Source organism: Pleurodeles waltl, chromosome 10 (genome assembly GCF_031143425.1).
Source record: "Pleurodeles waltl isolate 20211129_DDA chromosome 10, aPleWal1.hap1.20221129, whole genome shotgun sequence".
Taxonomy (NCBI): domain Eukaryota; kingdom Metazoa; phylum Chordata; class Amphibia; order Caudata; family Salamandridae; genus Pleurodeles; species Pleurodeles waltl.
In genome coordinates this window covers 1,017,673,905-1,017,693,307 of record NC_090449.1, presented here as the reverse complement: position 1 = coordinate 1,017,693,307, position 19,403 = coordinate 1,017,673,905, and the positions used below count along the sequence as shown (strand labels likewise).

At 43.1% G+C, this 19,403-nt stretch overlaps 1 protein-coding gene across 3 annotated transcripts in view; it reads left to right on the top strand.

The window, feature by feature from the left end:
• ATP2C1 (ATPase secretory pathway Ca2+ transporting 1) overlaps positions 1-19,403 on the top strand; it is a 472,867-nt gene that overhangs the window by 42,470 nt on the left and 410,994 nt on the right. The window contains exons 1-2 of one of the 3 annotated variants that reach the window (XM_069211925.1): positions 8,584-8,715; positions 19,130-19,299. The exons of 1 other annotated variant lie outside the window; for it this stretch is intronic. In XM_069211925.1, the coding sequence (XP_069068026.1) occupies positions 19,294-19,299 (6 nt within the window). In that variant the 5' untranslated portion in view covers positions 8,584-8,715; positions 19,130-19,293. Of the gene's footprint in view, positions 1-8,583; positions 8,716-19,129; positions 19,300-19,403 lie in introns of those variants that run through there. One more of the 3 variants, XM_069211926.1, reaches the window with a different exon arrangement.

Sequence of the window (19,403 nt, the reverse complement as noted above, 5' to 3'; positions counted from 1 at the left end):
CTGGGGACCTCCACCTCCCTGGGGCCAAATAGAAAGATGGAGGACTGGCTCCTGCTACTTCCCGAGGTGCCCACCCTCGGGAGGTAGCTATTTGCAAACAAAATTCTGCTTTCAGAAAGCAGGAGCTGTCAAACAGTTTCAGCTTGCTGAAAGTGGAGTTTTCATCTCTTTCCCTGCCCGCAAACATGCAGGTGGAGAAAGAGATGGAAAATTTGCTCCTGCACGAAACTGTAGCCGAAGGCACCGCGGGGCCTTGAGGCTCCCCCTGCAGTTCCCATCCGTTCTTGGCATACTTGTATATATGGCTGTGCCTCAGGAGATGGGATTCCCGGGGCCAATATTGGCCTTATTTTAATAAAATAAGTATTTGGCCCCAGGGAGGTGGTGGTCCCTGGGGCGCGGAGGGTCCGTGCGGCCCCCTCATATATTTTTCTATGTTGTCCGAGGAAGGTGGTGGCCTCCGGGACCCAGGGGGGTCCGCACGGCCGCTCCCCCCACATAGTCCCCCCCAAGCGCTTTTCGGCGAGTAGCACGCTACTCCGGAACCCAACAAGAATTAGTGATGGATTAGTATCGGGAAATATGAGTACAGTTTTAGTATTATTATGAGTTAATTTGAGCCGCGGATATAAGAGTTTGTTAGTTAGATTGACTGGAGTAATGGAGGGGTGGAGGAGGAAAGAATCCAGAAGTGTTAATTGGGAGTATATGGTAATAGGATTTAGACTTGGGATGAGTAAAGGGGGATGGAGGAGGGAAGAGTCTGTGGAAGGGGTTAGGGAGATCATAGTAGCAGGGTGAGATAAATGAGGGCAAATTTAGTAGGGTTATTTGGGAGGTCATGGTAGTAAAGTGAGGTTTGGTGAGTTAGATGTGGAAACGGAGGGAAGAGCTTAGGCAGAGTTATTTAGGAGATGAAAGTAGTAGAATGGATTTGGGATGAGTCAGAGTGGGAATGGAGGATAGATTGATAGAGACGTGACATATGATGATGGGTAGATAAGTGTGATATAAGATGAGAGCAGGGATTCATAGATATCTAGTATATAACAACCCACCCAGGAGCCATGCAATGACCCACAAACATGCCAAGCACAGAACAACATACACACATATATATATATATATATATATATATATACTCATACACACACATACATACACACATATATGTACATACAATACATAGTTAGAACCATGGGTAAATATACTTAGTTAAACACGTTTAAAGAGTGTGTGTGTATTTTATTGTTAGGACATAGTAGCGATACACATTTTCTAAAGAGCTATACATAACTAGAAATATACACATAATCAGAAAAAAATATTTATCAACATACGCATATGCAGTCCATAGTTGTTTGAATATGGTGGTTATGAAGGAAAGAGCCAACTCTTGAGTAGTTTTCTGAAGACAAGAAAGTTATCTGTGGCTCTTATAGTTGGGGGTAATGAATTCCATAGTTTGGCTGCTTGAACGGAGAAGGATGTACCACCTATAGTCTTTTTCTTGTATGGTGGTGTTCTAAGGCGTGGTGCCAGTCTTGAGCAGAGATTTCTTTGTTGGATGTATTTGGTTATTTTGTTTCTGATAATAAGCGGTCCTGTTCCATGTATAGCTTTGTGGGTGATGTACAAATTACTTACCTTCGGTAACGAAATATCTGGTAGAGACATATTCTAGTTGCAGATTCCCCACCCCAGAACTCTCCCCCAGGCGTCAGACCAGATCCGGAGACCCCCTCCCCAAGCAACACCCCTGCGCGTCGGCGCGAGGAAAGAAGGTTGCAAACCGAGCTGGCAAAGAACCCTGTGCAGGTCTATTATAGGTGTTTTGCTACTGTGGGTCCCGCATTTTACCTCTTTTTTTCATTTAGAACCGGCTCGGTTTGGCAGCTCCTGTGTTCTGGGTGTCAATTTGGAGCCTTTGGAGGACCGGCTTCGCTCTGTACCTGTGATGGGACGTCCACCCAGCCGCTCTTGCATTACATGTTCTTTTGCACTGTCTTCAGTTATTCTCACAAATTATTCCTTAAACCTCTTTTAAAATCACTGGGTTTTCGCAGACGTAGCAAGGCCTTGTTTTGTCTGCAATTACTAAATACCCCAGACATCTGTTTTAGGGTGTGCTCATTGCTTAAAGCGGCAGTCCGAGCCAGGAAAAGTATGGAGGGGTAATTGTTTTGTTTTGGCCATATAACAGTTATTTATTGAGCTTTTGTTTTGTGTGCCTGCATTTTAATCTTTTTTTTTTTAACATAGCTTCTTTTATGTTTGTTATCTTGCGGCTGTTTTATATACTGATGAGCGGTTTGATTATTTGAGGGGCCACCGTGCCAATCAATTCGAGATGTATTATGTCTTGATGAACTTAGTTGTTTTAATTTCTGTAAGTTTATATTTAACCTATAACTGTATTTTATGTGCCTTTTATGGCCATGGATGGCTGAATAAAGATACTGAATTGAGTTTTGAAACTCTGACAGGTAAATTCTATGAACACTACTTGGTAGGATGGGGATAGTCTGCTTAACTGATCTACTACTAGATTGTCCGCTGCTTAAATGTGGGCTGTCAATAAGGTCATTGGGTAACATTTCTCCCAGACTCTGATCTAGAAGATCAGGGATGCCAGTGCCAAGGAACCTGCCCCACTCTGCCTAATGCAATAGGCCTTAGCTACAGTGTTACCAGTACTCATCAGCACACCCCAAGGAAGAAATATCTAAGGCCACCAAGAACTGCTGATTGTTTTCTCTAGTTGGACGATTGGCGCATCGCGTATGGGAACCAATGCCTCTAAACTGGGAGGATCACCCACCACCCTCTTCTGCTGACCCCCATTGTGATGATCATTGGCAGCCAGACGAGGAGGAGCACAGTGGGTGAAGTGCAAAGGACACAACAATCACTGCAAAGTCTGCCATAATCTATGCTGGACCAGGAGGCAAGAACTGGAAGTCTTTGGATGATGACCTCAAGATGTTCAATTCAACACACCAATAGACATAGATATAATATATATAAGTCCATAAAACCACAAAAAGACAGGGCAGCTAATAAGAAAAAAAACTATAAGCCCAACACTCAATACAAGATACTCTTACAGAAAGCTCTTGCATATCTCCCTGCGGAGCTGCTCACCACATCCTGTGTCTGTGTCATGCTATAATGTCAAAGTGCCATCCACCTTAAATATAGCTTGTTTTTACTGCGGCATGACTGTTCTCAGGTAGGGACCCATACAAGCAATATGCACACAGTTGTCTCGTTTTCAGTTTGTTAGTGCGACATTTCATGTTTTCACTCTATGTGATCTTTTAAGGCCTTGTCATTAAGTGGCATTTTATTACACATCCATGTAGAAATAATACATGTAGGAATACATATCGATGTAGCAATATCTCTCCTTTTGGGCTATGCAATGGTCAAGAAACATCCTTAAAACAGTGGCAACGTTCCTCAAGAGCTTGTTCGCATTTAATAACTTCATTTTTTCTAACAGACTTCTCCTAGAAAAAAATGTTGTGCCCTGATCTCCAAGATACAAGTAATTTAAGCCCATGTTAGGTCTTGCTAGAGACTGCCTTACATGCTTTGAACAGCTTATACGAGAGAGAGAGGGGACAAAAAAAAAAGTAGGTCACTCATCCATAGTCAATGGTCAGTGAAATTGCCATTCACATGTTAATCAGTTTACATTACTACCACTGGTTTTATACTGATCAGTCATGACGTATGTACTGTTGCCTTGACATCTCTCTCATTGGTGTCATCGTATAGAAGGGCGCATGGGTAGGTGCATACTTTCTTCTTCCGTCTGGCTTAATGTTAGTAGGAAAGTTGGAATCTGTTGAGCAGTTGATGCTAGTGGCTGTTGATTGATCCATCTTTGGCTTACTGGGTCAATGCCTGAACAGGTAGGTAGCTCAGATAAATCAGAGACGTTTAAAGGCATGGGCAAAGTGGGCTCTGCCAGCCTTTCAGCACCCCCGCCCCCCTTATAGAACCACTGCTGTTCTGCAGAGTCTTGCCCTGATGAACTTGAATAATTATTAAACAGCGCTGTTAAAAATACCGTTTTTCTTGAGTGTATTTTTGATTTGACTGACATTGTAAGTCCAAACTCTCCCGATAGGATCATAAATCTTGAAGCAGAGACAACTGACTTTCAAACTAATTTTTTTTTAAACTGATGGATGGAGTGTTGAAACTTTTCAAACACTCACCCCCAGTCACAGATCTGATGAAGGGTGATACCCTGAAACCAGTCCCAGGATGCTTGTTTCTGGTCCAGGGAGGACCTGGCCTGGCAGTTCGGGCTGGACTGTTCCTATGAGGAACAGGGTCAAGACTGATTTGCATATGGCTGGGTCCAAACTGGGGTGGCATGGTGAGCAAAAGAACGATGGATTAAACCCAGATCTGTGACTGGGGGTGAGTGTTTGCATTGTTCAGCACTCCGTCCATCATCCTTTTGTGTTGCTGAATTTAAAAATGAAGCAACACTGTCAGCTGCAGAGTCAACTAGCAGGAGAGTGGTGTACGACTACACAAACAATGCCCACTGCATTGTCACTCAAACCCATAATTTAACCTGGTGGTTAGTGTGGGCACAAACACTGATACAGATTAATTCATGGTAGTGTGAGCAACTTAAGATGAACAACGGCATGCTCTGCAGAAAGATGCCTGGAAGACTAGGTTCAAGCCACCTTGCTGATGCTTTAAACAATTCATGATTCTTGTCCAAATGTTTTAACTCTGCATCGGGAATATTGCTACAGTCATATTGAGCGCAGTGGAAAGTTTGCTTTTTCATTGGTTGTCTCAGTTGAAACTTATCAACAAACTAATGAAGTTGTCCTCTGGGCAACACCCAGGCTGCAGTATCCTTCAGCGCAGAGTCCATCTCTTGCGTTACTAGGTACCTTAGATATGTCGTCACTGGCTGCATGTAGGCTGTTTTGGAGTTGCGTGTGCATCACATGTGGCTGCTGCCGGCCCGCTAAGAGCCATTGCCTAGCTCCTTGTGGAACACTTTAGAGCAAGTGGGCCATGATCAAGGTGTGTTGAAGACTGGACCAGGATACCGATGGGGTGAGCATATAGAATGCCATTGGTCGGCTGTTGCTATGGGTTGCCAAGTATGCATCTTGGCCTTTGGTGTTATACTGATTGGCTCTTCTTGTCGTAATGTGCTTTGTAGCTGGAAGCAGTGGTGCACTTATAAAGAAGCGGTCAGGATGGTACTGCCAGCTGGGTAACCCTAAATTACATTGAGGCCTCAATTGTCCTTAACTGTTAGCAGGTCCATTTCACTGTGAGGCACTTACGTTGGTGATCCCATGGCGTGAATATACCTAACATAAAACTTTATTCATTGCTGTAACTTCTACTTGGTTATCAGCAACTTGTCCACAGATCGCAGAGGCTCTTCCATAGTGCATCGAGAGTGTGTTTAATGGTAACAAGATAGAAATCCTAGTACATCTGTTGGTTGCTGGCGTTTAGTATGTGTGACTGAAAATGAGCCTCAGTGTGTGAGCATGAGTGAAAATGTAGTCTTAGGATTGCAAGTCTGATGTTGGCCTAGGTCATTTTTGGCTTATCAGGGGCATCCAAGGCAAAATAATGGTGCTAGTATTCAGGGTGCAATATTTAGCATGACAGGCACCGGTGACTAAATATTGGCACAAGAGTACAGGAGGTAATTCTTAGCATAATGGGCATCCACGGTAACATACTGACACTGGCATGCTAGAGGTAATTGGTGGTGTCCAGCGTACCTGTGGAAAAATGCTAGCACTGGCATTGTTGAGGAAATTCTTGGCACAGTGGCACACATGCCAAATGCAGGCGCTAATATATTGAAGGTAATTCTTGGCATAAGTGAGAACAACTGTGGAATATGGAAGGTGGGGCACCAATGACAAAATTCTGGATCAGTAATATTAGAAATATTTTTTACATAAGGATCTCCCATTGTATAGGGACAGCACTAATGTAAAAATCCTGGCACTGGCATATTGTGTGTAGTTTTTGGCGTAACAAGGCATTGATAACAAAGTGCTGGCCCTGGCACGAAGGTGGTAATTTTTGACATATCAGGAGGGCATCAATAGCACATTTTGAAAAACGTCGGGCAACTCCTGAGGAGTGTCAGGTATCATTGGCTTTGCACATCATGAAACTGAGAATATGCAATGAGTGCCTTTTAAGACCATATGGGTTTTGGCAAATGTATGCAAAGATTGTGCTGTAAAATGCAATACGTGACCCCATTCTTTTCAGACTTTTTATTGTGATGTTATCAAGGCTTATGCAATGAAACAACTTCCTTGGAAGATCCATGATCAAAGTTCATATGTCACATCCTGCCATGTCACTATGGTCAAAGGTGTGTTATGTCACTTCTGCTGTTCACATCATTTTGGTGAATTGATGCCAACACGGATGCTGTGGGAAACTAGGGATCGAGTTGCTGTTGAACATGTGTGCAGCATAGTTCTGTTTCTCCTGCTAGCTCTTTGCCAGCTCACTCTCATTCATCTATTGGAGCTTGCCTCTCGTGGGTCAATGGGTGCACCCCACACCCATAGCTAGCGGTACAAGTTGGTTAAGGTAGTGAGCTTCATGTGTGATTATAAAAAGGCACTATGACGCGATCAACACAGGTCATGTTATAGTGCTTTTTTACATTCAACCATGCAGCACAGCAGCCTTTCTGCTGTATAGAGGGCTTAAAAAAACTCCAACAAAGTCAACAGATCTCCTGCAAGCGACATCTATTGGCTTTGCCAATGCTTGTTATTGACATGGTCCCCGACTGGTGACGCATGCGAAGGATAGGTATTCTTTGAAGAGGGGCTGCACACCAATGTGTCTTCAAGACATCAAAGCGTACTCCTGCCAAGGCTCAGTCAGCAGTGGTCGGGTCCAAAGCTCTCTGACCTGTGACTCAATTTCCAGAACACTTTGATGGACGAGATTCAGGGACAGGTACGGGAATGTGTAATTGAGGTCACTGTGTGTCTGGGAGCTCTTTATAGCTGTTGCAGGTCTAGGATCTGTGTCAGGCACTCACGCACCACTGCTTTTACCGGTACCAATATCTTTGGTGGATCACGCAGGCAGACAGAACAGTGGACAGATGGGTACAGCCTCAGATTTACCCAGTCACAGCAAGAGGAGGATCTGCGGGGGCCTGACAAGAGTCACACTGTGGCACAGTGCACTTCTTCTCGTGTAGATTATAATGAGACATTGCCGTTTATGGTTAGGGGAACAGCCTGAGGAAAAAAGAGAGCTGTACATCAGTAGAGACTGAATGGCCAATCTTACTGCGAACTCTTTTTACATGATAATCTTTTGGTGCTGACAGTGATGCATGGAAAATAATGGGCCCAGATTTACTAGTATTTTCTGTCTGGGTTGCGTCACTTTTGGGGCAGACAAAATCCATTTTGACATTTACTACGCCATGCAAAGTCAATTTGTGTGGCGTACACATGGCAGTGCTAGTAACACAAAGCACTGCAGAGCGCTGCACTGTATTACTTTGAGTTGCGTAAGTGTTACGTGTGTGGAGCATTGCGTTCCAGTGCACCCACCCATGTATTGTGACGCAGCCAAGATTTCCAAAAATGTGTAAACCTGGGTATGCACTAAGATTGTGCACCTACCGAACAGAGGGGTAACAAAAAGAAATGTCTGCATTTCTACTTGTTCCCTTTCCCATGTGTGCTGCATGTATTGCAGTTTGCAGCTCACACAGAAAGTGGAATATGTCTCCAAGGAGTATTTGTGTGCCATTGCGCAAGGGTGCCAGCATTAGCGCTAGGCAGCCACAAGTGTGCCAGCGCTAGGAGAGAGCATAGGTGTGACAAATCTTGGGGAAAATGGTGCAGTTGAGCGCTGTCCCTTTCACAGTATGCAGCACAGCAACTTCCCTTCCTGCTCGAAATCTTAGTAAATATGCCCTAGTACAACCTTACATACGTGATATCACTTCCAAATCTGTTATCAAATAAGCTAATAAGGTCTCATTCCTAAAAATGTTCAGAATGTATGTGAATGTTCTGAAGGATGGAGGCCGTTTGAAAGTAGCACACCACGCGAGTGAGCTGGTTGTTTCTGTTGCGCTGCGATCAGGTCTCTGTGTCAACATCTCCCAGATCTGCCAGCTCACAGAGCGCCGCCGTGTTGACACATGCTCTCATCATCTATCCAACCGGTGAGCGGTAAGGTGAGCTCGAGGAAACCCTTTCCAGCTCCTGTGTGAGAGCTCTGCACAAATAACCTCCGTTTAAACATTCTATACCCCCCCATTTCGTAGATCTTACAATAACATCCGCCAAACGTTCAGGTTTCTGGCAGCCGAGCCAAAACAACTGACTTGCTGAGAAATTGTTGACTTGACGTGCTTATCACGTGATTAACGTCGTTGCTAAGGACGCCGAGTGAGCGTTCCAGGAGATGGAACTAATCGCCCGGCGACACTCCCTGGTGTCGCGTCTCAATTGCGTCACCTGTATGGGCGGGGACGGGCGGCAGTGGCATTGTGACGTCACAATACCGGCCGCCTTGCGCCTGCGCGCTGGACCCGGTGTCGGTCTGCTGGTGAGGGGCGGAGCATGCGGTGGCTGGTGGAGCCTCAGTCGTCAGTTGACGTTTGACAGGAGCGCGCAGACCCCGAGAACCAGAAGCTTCCGCGTGAGTGTGGGTGACGGGCGGGGGCGGACATCCTGTGGGGGGGGGGCAAAAGTGTGAGGTTTGGGGCACGTGGGGGTGCTCAGCGCGCGACGGAGGGGGAAAGAGCTGTGTTTGTAACCCAGCTGTGTTTGTGATGGTCTGTGTGCGACAGCAAGGGCAGTGAGGAACTAGTCTTTCTGCGGTAGGCAGCATAGAGAACTGCTTTTTCGTGAAATCTGGGAAGAGCAGGCCTGGCTGACAGCCAAGGCAAAGGCGTTCTGGTGTGCCGCAGACAGGCCAGGGGAGAACGCCTCTGTGTGAAACAGGATGCGGGAGAACTGGTCTGTGAGTCAGACAGAGGAGGGCACAGGAAAAAGTTGGTCTGTTTGTGTTAACCAGGGCAGTGGAGTGGTGGTATTTCCCCCAGACATACGGAGAACTCTGTATGTGTATGTAAATGTGTGTGTGAATATATAAAAATATATATATATTAGTCAGAGGTAGAGCTGGTTTTCGTTTCAGCATGGATAGTGCTGGACCCTGGAGAGGTTCTCCATGACTTTAAGTCAAAAAATGAACTGGACTGTGTGTCAGACACAGGATACGTTGTCTGTGTGTTTCAGCTAGGGGAGAGCTAGTCAGTGTGTCCCTGCCAGGTAAAATTAGAGGTGGGTGCTCCACTGAAAGCTCGAGCCTGATGCCTGGCTCAGCTCAAGGTCCACTTGAAACCTCGAGCCCAAAACAAGTTGAGCTTTCCGAGAAGGTGGTGTGCCTTAGCGGCTACCGATGCCAACCATGTAACTTGGGGAGTTAGGTTCAAATCTCGGGATGGGCTTAGCAACCTTTGAGTCCCAGCAAATCTCCCTGTGCCAAAAAAAACAAACACAAAAAAGTATGTAGTTTGTTTGTTGTGAAGCACTTGTGTTCTTGGGCAAAGTTTGCGCCATGTAAAACTGCTAAAAATAAAATGTGGAGCCTGCCTGTCTCCCATGCTCCGATTTCATTCTCCATGTATTAAGGACAAAACATTAACTGTTGAAGTCAGAAAGATATACCCATATAGTGGCTGAATTGCTGACTGTGCAAATGGAAAATCTGGGATCAATCCTGGCTTCCCTCCTTGAACAAATTGTGTGATCGTAGGCAAATACATTATCATCAAGCCTCCTTTTTGTTCATTTTCACATATGAGAGCATCTGCGAATCCAGTGTAATGCAGACTACTGCAGAAATGCAGGCTAGTGTATCCCATGTAGAGCAGGGGAGCCTCCAACCCTTCAAAGGTCCCCCCATTTGGCTCAAGACCAATGGATAGCTGTGAGATATAGACTTAGAGCCCCCTCATCACATTCTGCGGGGGAGCTGGGGGCCTCATCGCGTTGCATTATGCCAAAGCTTCCAATATATGAGTTCAGGAAGTCTGCTTTGCAAACATCTTTCCTGTTTATTAAGCTATAATGTTACTACATCTATAATAAGGTTTAAAATAGTTCTTCATGTATTGTAAACATTCCATAGGAAACCAGTATCATCAAAGAAAATAGTAATAATTCCCTGTGTAGAGCCAAACCACACTATATATATTTATATAAGGGTTTGTAACAGTAGGTTTTGCAAGCAGGTGCACTGTCAATGAAGACCTAATATTGACGAGATGCTGATAAGGAGTTTCAAAGTTAGCCTAAGCGTATGACATATTGGTGACTTGTGTACATGAATTTGGAAGGATAAAACTCATTCTTTCTGCATACTTTAAAACATTTCCGCTTGAATTTCTGACAGGTGAAACTTATATTACCTCCAAAATGTTTTCAGATACATTTATTTTCTTTGTTTCATTGTCTAGTTCATTCCTGTTATGTACTTTCTTTACCTTTGTCACCTGAAAAGTTCTCTCCTGCCCTCTTTGGTCTGGTATGCACTGTACAGAACTAAAAAAAAGAAATAAGTAAAATTTGTGACAAAGTGGAAAATTGAATCTGGATATGTGTAATATATTATCCAAAATAAATGAAAATTCCCATTAGAAACAAAGGTAGGCATTTGTTTCCGTTTTTCAAAAGCATCCATCAATAAAATCTTTTATGACCAAGCAATCCTGTTCGTTTGAGTGTAGCAACTTCCCGCAAAATATTAATTAGTAAATATCAACCATATGGAAATATCTCTCCGTCTTTTAATGTGAAGGTTGACTGACCTTTTTATAAGCAATTCTCAAGGTAGTCAAATCAAAATGGTATGTCAGTTGAAGCAGGGATTACTCCTTGTGTAATTTGTAAATCCTTTTGCCCCGGAATGGCCAACTGCAAAGCTATGAATGCCATATTCACTTCCTTCAATGAAACACTGTTTGGTTGTAGACCCAAATCCAAGGGACAGATCACTTCCTCTTTCAATTTTGTTGCGTTCTGCTTCAGCTTTGAACCATAAACTAATTAATAAAACAGTTGAGGGCGCATAATGCAGCTCTGAAGTGCACATCAGTGGAAGTGAGATATGATATGAATACTTCAGTGATAGACTTCTGCTAGTCGTTAACAGGCGTGTTGGATCTGATTGTTTCCATTGAATCCTTCAGAGTTTGTGTTCTGCTGTCTCAAGAGCCCCAGTTCTCTTGTTCATTTTGTAAAGTTTATAAGGTGGCATAATGATTATGGAGGAAGAACTGGGCAATAAAAAGTGGCATACTGTAAGACGCAATAAGATTGCAAAATTATTCTAAGAAAAGCTTTATTAGCACACTGTTGTGAAAGAATCAATTTCACCCCTATCCACAGAAAATACGTTTTTCGTATTAAAGTGCTCTTGTGCCAGACAGCTGTTACTATCCTGTGCTTAACAGTGAAAAGGCCTTTGAGTTCTATTGTTGTTCTTTATAGGAAAACTAAATTGATGCTGTGGGTACAACATCCCACTGGGTTGCTCAACTAAATTCACTGAATTAAGCCCAGTCGACTGAGTAAATTGTAAAGACCTTATTAAGAACTATCAAATCGGCAGGAGCGCTGCAGTTGCCCCAAAGGCAAGCCCATCTGCGCACGTCAGTGCCAGAAACCCTAGATCTCCCACCCTCCACCGCTAATCTTTAGCTGAGCTTACCGCCTTGAACTGCAGACCCAATGACAAGAACTGCTGCTGCACCTCCCCTCGCTCCGTAACTGGTCCCTTTACCTGCCGCTTCTCCTGCTACACTGACACTCCAGCACTCCCCACTGTCACCATCCTGCCAGTTTCAACAGCACCCCTACAACTCCACTGCCTTCTGCTCAGCGCCGGATCCCTCTGCAAGCACGTGACCAGCGTATAGGAGACCATCATTACCCTTACCCTAAAATTGTCTTCCTCACAGAGACTTGATTCAACCCTGCCTCCACGCCCAACATCGACACTGCCACGCCCTTTGGCAACAAGATCATAAGCCACATCAACGAACATGGTGGCAATATCGATTGATCCACTGCACGACCACCACTGACGACCACACACCGATCATGGAACACCTCAGCTCAGAACTGACAGTAGAACCACCATCACATGGATTTTGGCCTACAGACCCCCCCGATCCAACCCGACTTCTGCAACGCTATTTCAGACTTCATCGTCCCCCAATGCCATCAACACTGACCACTACCTTTACCTCAGAGTCCTCAACTTCCAACCTCTAAGACTCCAACACCATCAACCTTTTGGACAGCATGAACAACATCGGCCTCACTTAGATTGTAACCAGCCGCATGCACATCGCCGAACACACACTAGAGTCCTTCTTTACTACAAGCAACAGAGTCAAATACAGCCACGCTACTGAGCTCACCTTGACAGACCACGCAATCGTCCGTTTCACCTGTGACACATCCCCCAGCCACACCACCAGACCAACCAACACCCCCCTCCACCGCAGCTGGAACAGAGTATCTGAGAGTTAGTGGACGAATGCTCTCAACTCCTCGCTCCCTTCCCAAACACCACCTCCTCAAGCATCAAACAAGCTATCAAAAACTTTACAGCTTGGATCTCCAACAGTGCTGACAGCAAACCCTCCACCTCCATACTAGCCACCTGTTACACCCCAGAACTGAGAACCTACAAACGCAACTGCAAAAAACTGGAAAGAAGATGGCGCACCACCAAGAAAGCCATCAACCAGTCGACATTCAAACCTGCACTCAGCCATTACTACAAGCTCCTGAAAGACACCAAGAAGGGTACTTTAACCAACCCCATCGAAACCAGTGGCAACCACAGCAAAGAACTCTTCATCGTCAAGGTCTTTTCCAACCCTTCAGCGATCAAAAACATCATCACCCCGACCCAGGAACTCTGTGACAACTTCTTATTGAGCTTGAGATGGAGCGTACATGTCTCGATGGACGGTGGAAGTTCAGGTGATGGTTGATGTTCCCTGGTCCTTGGTTGCGCAGGGCTTTGTAGGTGTGCATAAGAATCTTGAACTGGCATCTCTTGTGTACGGGAAGCCAGTGGAGCTCCTCCAGGCGGGGGGGTGATGTGGGTCCATCTGGGAAGGCCGAGGATGAGGAGGGCTGCATAGTTTTAGATGGCCTAGGGTGTCTTCAGGAGGTGCAAGGTGATTCTGTTGTAAAGCGTGATGCTGCAGTCCAGGCGGTTGGTGACAAGAGCCTGGGTGACGGTGATCTGGTGGGTACAGGGAGCAACTTGAAGATCTTCGGGGGGATTTGGAGGGTGAGGAAGCAGGCAGTGGAGACTGCATTGATCTGGTTCGTCATGGTGAGTTTGCTGTCCAGAATGATTCTGACGTTCTGGCTTTGGTCTGTAGGGTTGGAGGGGTTCTCAGGCCCCTGCACCAAGTATATGGAAAGAAGCCCCTTGGCTTCCTCTGCTAATAAGACTGGTGATGAACCGTTTAAATAATCGAAATATAAATATGTTTTTATTGCTCTTATTTGCTAGACGAATCTGTGAGAATAAAGTGAACTTTCAGCTTTACAAATTCTAGACGACAATAAATATATTGATTGATCCCAAGTCAGATTCAGGCTTGGTCATAGAATAGAATTGGAATTTCTGCTGAATAAAGTAAATTGCCCCTCTACGCTCTATAAGAAGTTAAGAATCATCAGCACACCCATAGAATATAAATCCAGAACTATGCCTCAAGATGGCTCGTGGTTTGACATAAACACTAAAGGGTGGGACTGAGTGCACGTACAGCCCTGTGTTAGTCCTCAAATGAATGGTGGAGGTGATCTAAAAGAAACCCAGTGAGAGCGTAAGAACAGTTAGATAGGAGTAAAATCTCTTTAAATCTTTACCACCTACTGAAATTTCTTGTTGTCGTATACAGTTTGGTTGTGAGACGTCAAAAATGGCAGATCGGTCCAATCGGACCATAGCTGCAGCCTTCCCCTCGTCCAGTGTGGAACAAAGATCATCAATTTCTGCAGTTCATACAAATTTTACACTACTGTGGTGGCAAAATGGAAGAGCTGGAATGCTCTCCAGTTAAATAACAATAAAACTGAGGTGAAAGTGATGGGTTGGACTGCTAACCTAATGTCTGACCGTAGGTAGCCCAACAAACTAGGAGAGCTATGCTGATTCCATTGTTTTTAGGAAGAAACCTGGGTTTTGTTTTTGACCAGATTCTTTCTGTCAATTTTCAGAAAAGCCAAATGACATTTACGTATTTTCTTGGTCTTGAAAAAGTTTTTGGGGATTTACTTAAAACCATTTTCTAGGCAGGAGGTATATATTGCCTTCTCCATAGCAGTAAGCTATATATTGACCTACCCAGATAGCTTAATAAAAAACTGTAGATTATTCAGAATGTCTTGGCCAGACAGATTTTAGGACTGAGGCTATGTGATCCTTTTAAACGTGTGACAGAAATTATTTGCATTCAGTGTATTCATGTACCCAAAAGAGTGCTTTTTAAGTATCTCTACATTTGTCAGAATTTGCTGAATAACACAGGCCCACCTTTTCTGCGAAATAGATTGTGCAGATGGACCACCGAGAGGAATACTTCTGTTCATAGGCTCATTAGCAAAATAGGTGGGTTAGAAGAGGTGGCTGTGTTTTTAATTGTGCACGGCCAATACTTGAAATTATCTTTTAGCCCGTATAAGAAGTGAATCAAAGTGTTGAAGATGCATGGGGGAAAACCTGAAAAATGCCAAGAACAATAAACAGTACAATCCTGACTGTGTCATGAACCTTGATATCTTTGAATCCCAACTTTCACTGAATGCAAAGTCACTTGGATTCTCCCTGGTCACCAACCTCACCCACAAGGAACACATTACCATAAACAAAGGTGGCCTGGTATCAGCTTTTCTGAAGATAGTGAAGCATTTTCTTCCATAAAGCGACTTCAGAACTTCTGTTCAGGCCCTCGTGCTCTTGCATCTGGTTGGTGGTGACCCCCGGTTCAGTGGCCTTCCAGACTTCATTCTGGCACCCCTTAAGGGTATCTCATGCAGATAGCACATCTCATCCAGGGCCTGACGAAATATGATCACATCACCCCATCCGATGGAACTCTGTTGGCTTGCATCATACTCAAAACCATATGCATCATTTATAAAGCCATCACGACACAGCTGCTTCCCCAGATTATCATGCAGGCAGGCTCACTAATCCTGGTGGTTCTTAGCACGCTTACATTCAGGACAGCATCAGACTGTAGACGAAGAATTGTAAAAAAAAAAAAATTAACAAAAATGTAGGCATATCCTAGTATCCTTCAGGACTGCTCCACTATAGGAAATAGTTGAAGACTCACCTCTTTAAAGAACACTACATCACAATGCATTAACAGTTCCTTGACTACATGCTTGTATTTGACCCTGTACAACACCTTGCTGTCTTTTCTCAAAACATGCGTAATAGAAAAATCACCATTTATACATGCATAAAAATCTTAGCTCTGCTAATCCAGCTGTGAGTACTGGTCTTGAGATAGTGATAGAAGTGAAAATAAAAGTAATAGAGAACCCATTAAATGAAAGTTAATTGAAACGAGAAAGAGCCTGGGCGAGAGGAAATTAAAAAATAAAAGTGAAACTTAAGGCGGTATTTCATTTGTCAAGACAGCACTTGGGATTGTGACAGTGAGAGAAGCTAAGATGAAGGCAAAACAAGAAAAGATTGCATGCGCTCGTCAAAATAGTTAAAGGCATTTGCAGGTCCAAGCCCCAAACCTTTGAAGGAAAAAGATAAAGAAAAGTAAAGAATAAGTTTATGAAACTACACTTGCAGTGTTCTAGATTCTGAGAAGGTGTTCAACGATATAATTGATCACGTCCTTTGTGATTCTGAATTTCAAAGGATTTTCACAATGCCAGTTGGTTTTGTGTTGGACATGTAGTGTGTTAACTTCCAGTATATGTACGGCCGTGTATGCATGTTTGTCTGTTGCATGTGTCTATCTTGTCTAGAGAAATCTGATTAGATATGATATTTAAATTGATTAAATAACCACATGAATGAAGTTTGTGACTGAGAGCAAGTTCTTCTTTTTTGGGTTGGTCTTCTTTTAACCTCATTTTCTGAACTATTTTGTAGTTCTGTCTCTTTAAGCACATAGGCAGCTGGATCTTTCACTTTCAGAATAAGTGTTTCACTTGATTGTGCTCCAGACACGACATTTAGTTGTTGTTTTAAAGAGCTGACTGTTTGCTTCCATTGCTCTTAAAACTACACAGTAGATAAGGGTTTTAACCGCTTCTTAACAATTATGCACTTTGGCAAGGGAGTGGACCGGAACAGATTAGGCAATTCTGAAATAACGGACGCTACAAATTTATATTTTCCCGGAACTAAGGTATTTACATTATTTCGGATGTATAATTAATCCACAGTGTACGCATGCATAAAACAAAGTTTCAACTCTAGGGAAGGGAGTTAATGCTGTATTTTTGTGGGGCTGTGAAACTCCATGTAGCATTTGTGTTCCGATGAAAATGAATAATACTGGCTTGGTTTCTTTAAGTCCTTACTTTCCAGTCAGTCCTTGCAGCCGTTTCTGACTGCTTGTGTCATATAAAGCAGTGGGTTTGTAACTTGGGTCTGTGGACTCCCGGGGGCTCAGCGACGCCGGCTCAGGAAGACCGTTAAATAATATTAACATATTAATAAAGTGTACATATAGGTAAAAAATCTAAACAAAATCGAATGTTTTAAAACACTCTTTAAATGTGTAGGAATTTAAAATCGGTGGTTAAAAATTAAACTGTATGATTAGTTTGATTCGTGAAAGCATTACAAGTGCAGCAGAGATATTGTAATAAAGATAATTGGTAACCTCAATTGAAGCACTGGTGGGCACAAACAGAGTGCAGGCAGTAGAGACAAATAAAAGAACGTGAAATGCGTCTCGCATTGCTAGATCATTTAGAAATAAAGCCAAACTTTGGAAAGCTTTGACATTCCCTTTTAAATTAATATTTTGATTTTTCTATCTTTTTCTGAAAAATATTTAATGTTGTATATTTGTTTGATGTATATAACTTTTTTTTCCTGTATATTTGTGTAATATTTTGAGGTTCAAATAGTTAAAAATGTTTAGGCTGGTGTGAGCCAAATTTGACCCTAAATATCTTTGGGTAAAATATGAGCAAGGACCACATATAGGTTACACTGTAGATTGCAGAAACAATGCACAATTTATTTGTTGAATAGTTATTTATCTTACTATTGCTTTCCCATGTAATTTTTGTAATTGCTTTATTGGTTTTCAATTTGTAGTTATTTTTCATACCCTTTTCTTTCCCATTTGATTTTGACATTAATTATCGTATATTTTATAGGAGGTGGTATTATTTTTTTTTTTTTTTTTTACATTTGAGCACAAAGTCCAAACTTATTTAGGTTTGTCATAATGAATACCGCTTACAGCATGCATGCTAGAACTACCTTTGGGTGCACTTCAAGAATAGGATTCGGCATTGTGATTGGCTGAGCAAGACTAGAAGAATAGGATTCGGTTTGGTAATTGGCTGACTAAGAGAGGTATGCAAATCTATGGCTTCTGGTTTAGCTTTTGCACCCTTAACATTGCTTTTGTTGTTTTTCGTTCGGGGCCATACTTTAGAGTGTTTTTCTTTTACTAAAATTAAATGTTTGCTTTGTAGGCGCCTACTTTATCTAACTGTAAAGTAATTTGTAATGTAATAGGTGTTATCCGTCTCCACTGTCACATTACAACATTTTATTGTATATTTTCAAAGATGAAAGAAGTTTTACTTACTACATGGGGACTGAGAAAGTAGAGAACACTATTTTTCGCTACGTAAACCTCATGTCCATTTCCTCTCTCCTGTTCATGTAGGCAGTTTTCTACGGTCACAGCTCTGGAAGAGTTAGTATCATCTGTGATACCTTCTACCACGTCTTGATTATAGCCCCTACAAGTTGCCTTCTTTTTTTAAGGTTTTGATTTAAATGTTGCAAGTAGGGGTTTAAAAATCCTAGCACACGTAATGCTGTTGGTCATGAGGTAATGACTGATTGAAGATGGCACACGTGATATGGGGCCACATGGCAGTGATGCAGGTGTGTGTCCCGTGTGTTATCTGTGTGCATAAGTACCTGTGTGTGGGTTGCTCTTGTGCATGTTTGTATGATGTGTATGCAGTGATGCTTGTACGTGTGTGTGTGTGTGTGTGTGTGTGTGTGTCGGCCTGTTTGTGTCAATGAGTGAAGGTATCTGTTTGCAACCACTTTACAAAAGGCAGATAGATCAGTTGCTTTTGTTAATTCTGGTTTATTGTAGTCATTCTTTCTTGATTAAAGAAATTCCAGCCCTGGTTGCGGATGTGAAATTGAGTCTATTTCTGTGCCACACAAATCTTACATACATGCAACATTGAGAATGTTATTTAAACTACGGCCTATTTGTCTCTACAGTAAAAATAAATATTTTCCTGTGCCATTACTGCTGCTTCAGGTTTTGGAAGTACACTCTGCCCTAAAGGGCCGCAGATGTGCTTCATTTGTACTTAAGTGAATAACAAACGCTTGCATACAAACATTCATGTAATTAAGGCATGCTGCCAGTAACACGGGGATTCAGTTGATGTGCAAAGACAGTTCTGCAACATAGGAGATTGTCAAATAACTTATGAGCCAAATATTCAACAAAAATAGCTAGGCACTGTCACAGACGCTCGTAGCCTAAAATAAACATCTGGGTTGAACAGAGGGCACACTTCAACTCTACATACGAAAGACCTGTTGGGTAGGGAGGACTTACAGTAACGTTGATTATGCCTTTCATGGGATCTGTCCCTCTACTCTGGATCCTGAAATAAAACCTGCAATGTTGTTTGCATGATGTGCTGCTGGGGTGTAAAGTTGGTCCTGAAAGCCTTTGGCCTTTGGTGGTATTTATTCACGTTTTTTCCTTTGTCAGGGGCTTCAAGTTCCAGAATTCGTGTCTTTTTCTTTTTTTCAGGTTCTACGGTTATCGGCGGCGCCGCCTCCTCCACGGGGGAAGATCGCCTTCTCGTTTTAGGAAAGGCCAGCTGCCTCTGTCCGTTTTACTCGGGCCTCCACACGAAGAGAACACGTATTTTTATTTAAGACTCACCCTCCCTAAAGAGTATTTCCCATGGAAAGATGAAGGTAAAATAGAAAATTTGCTCTTTCAGGATTACTGTGTTAGATAAAAGGGAAAGATGTGTCAGTATTTGTGTGAGGCGGGCTGGGATTTACAAAACAGATGTGAT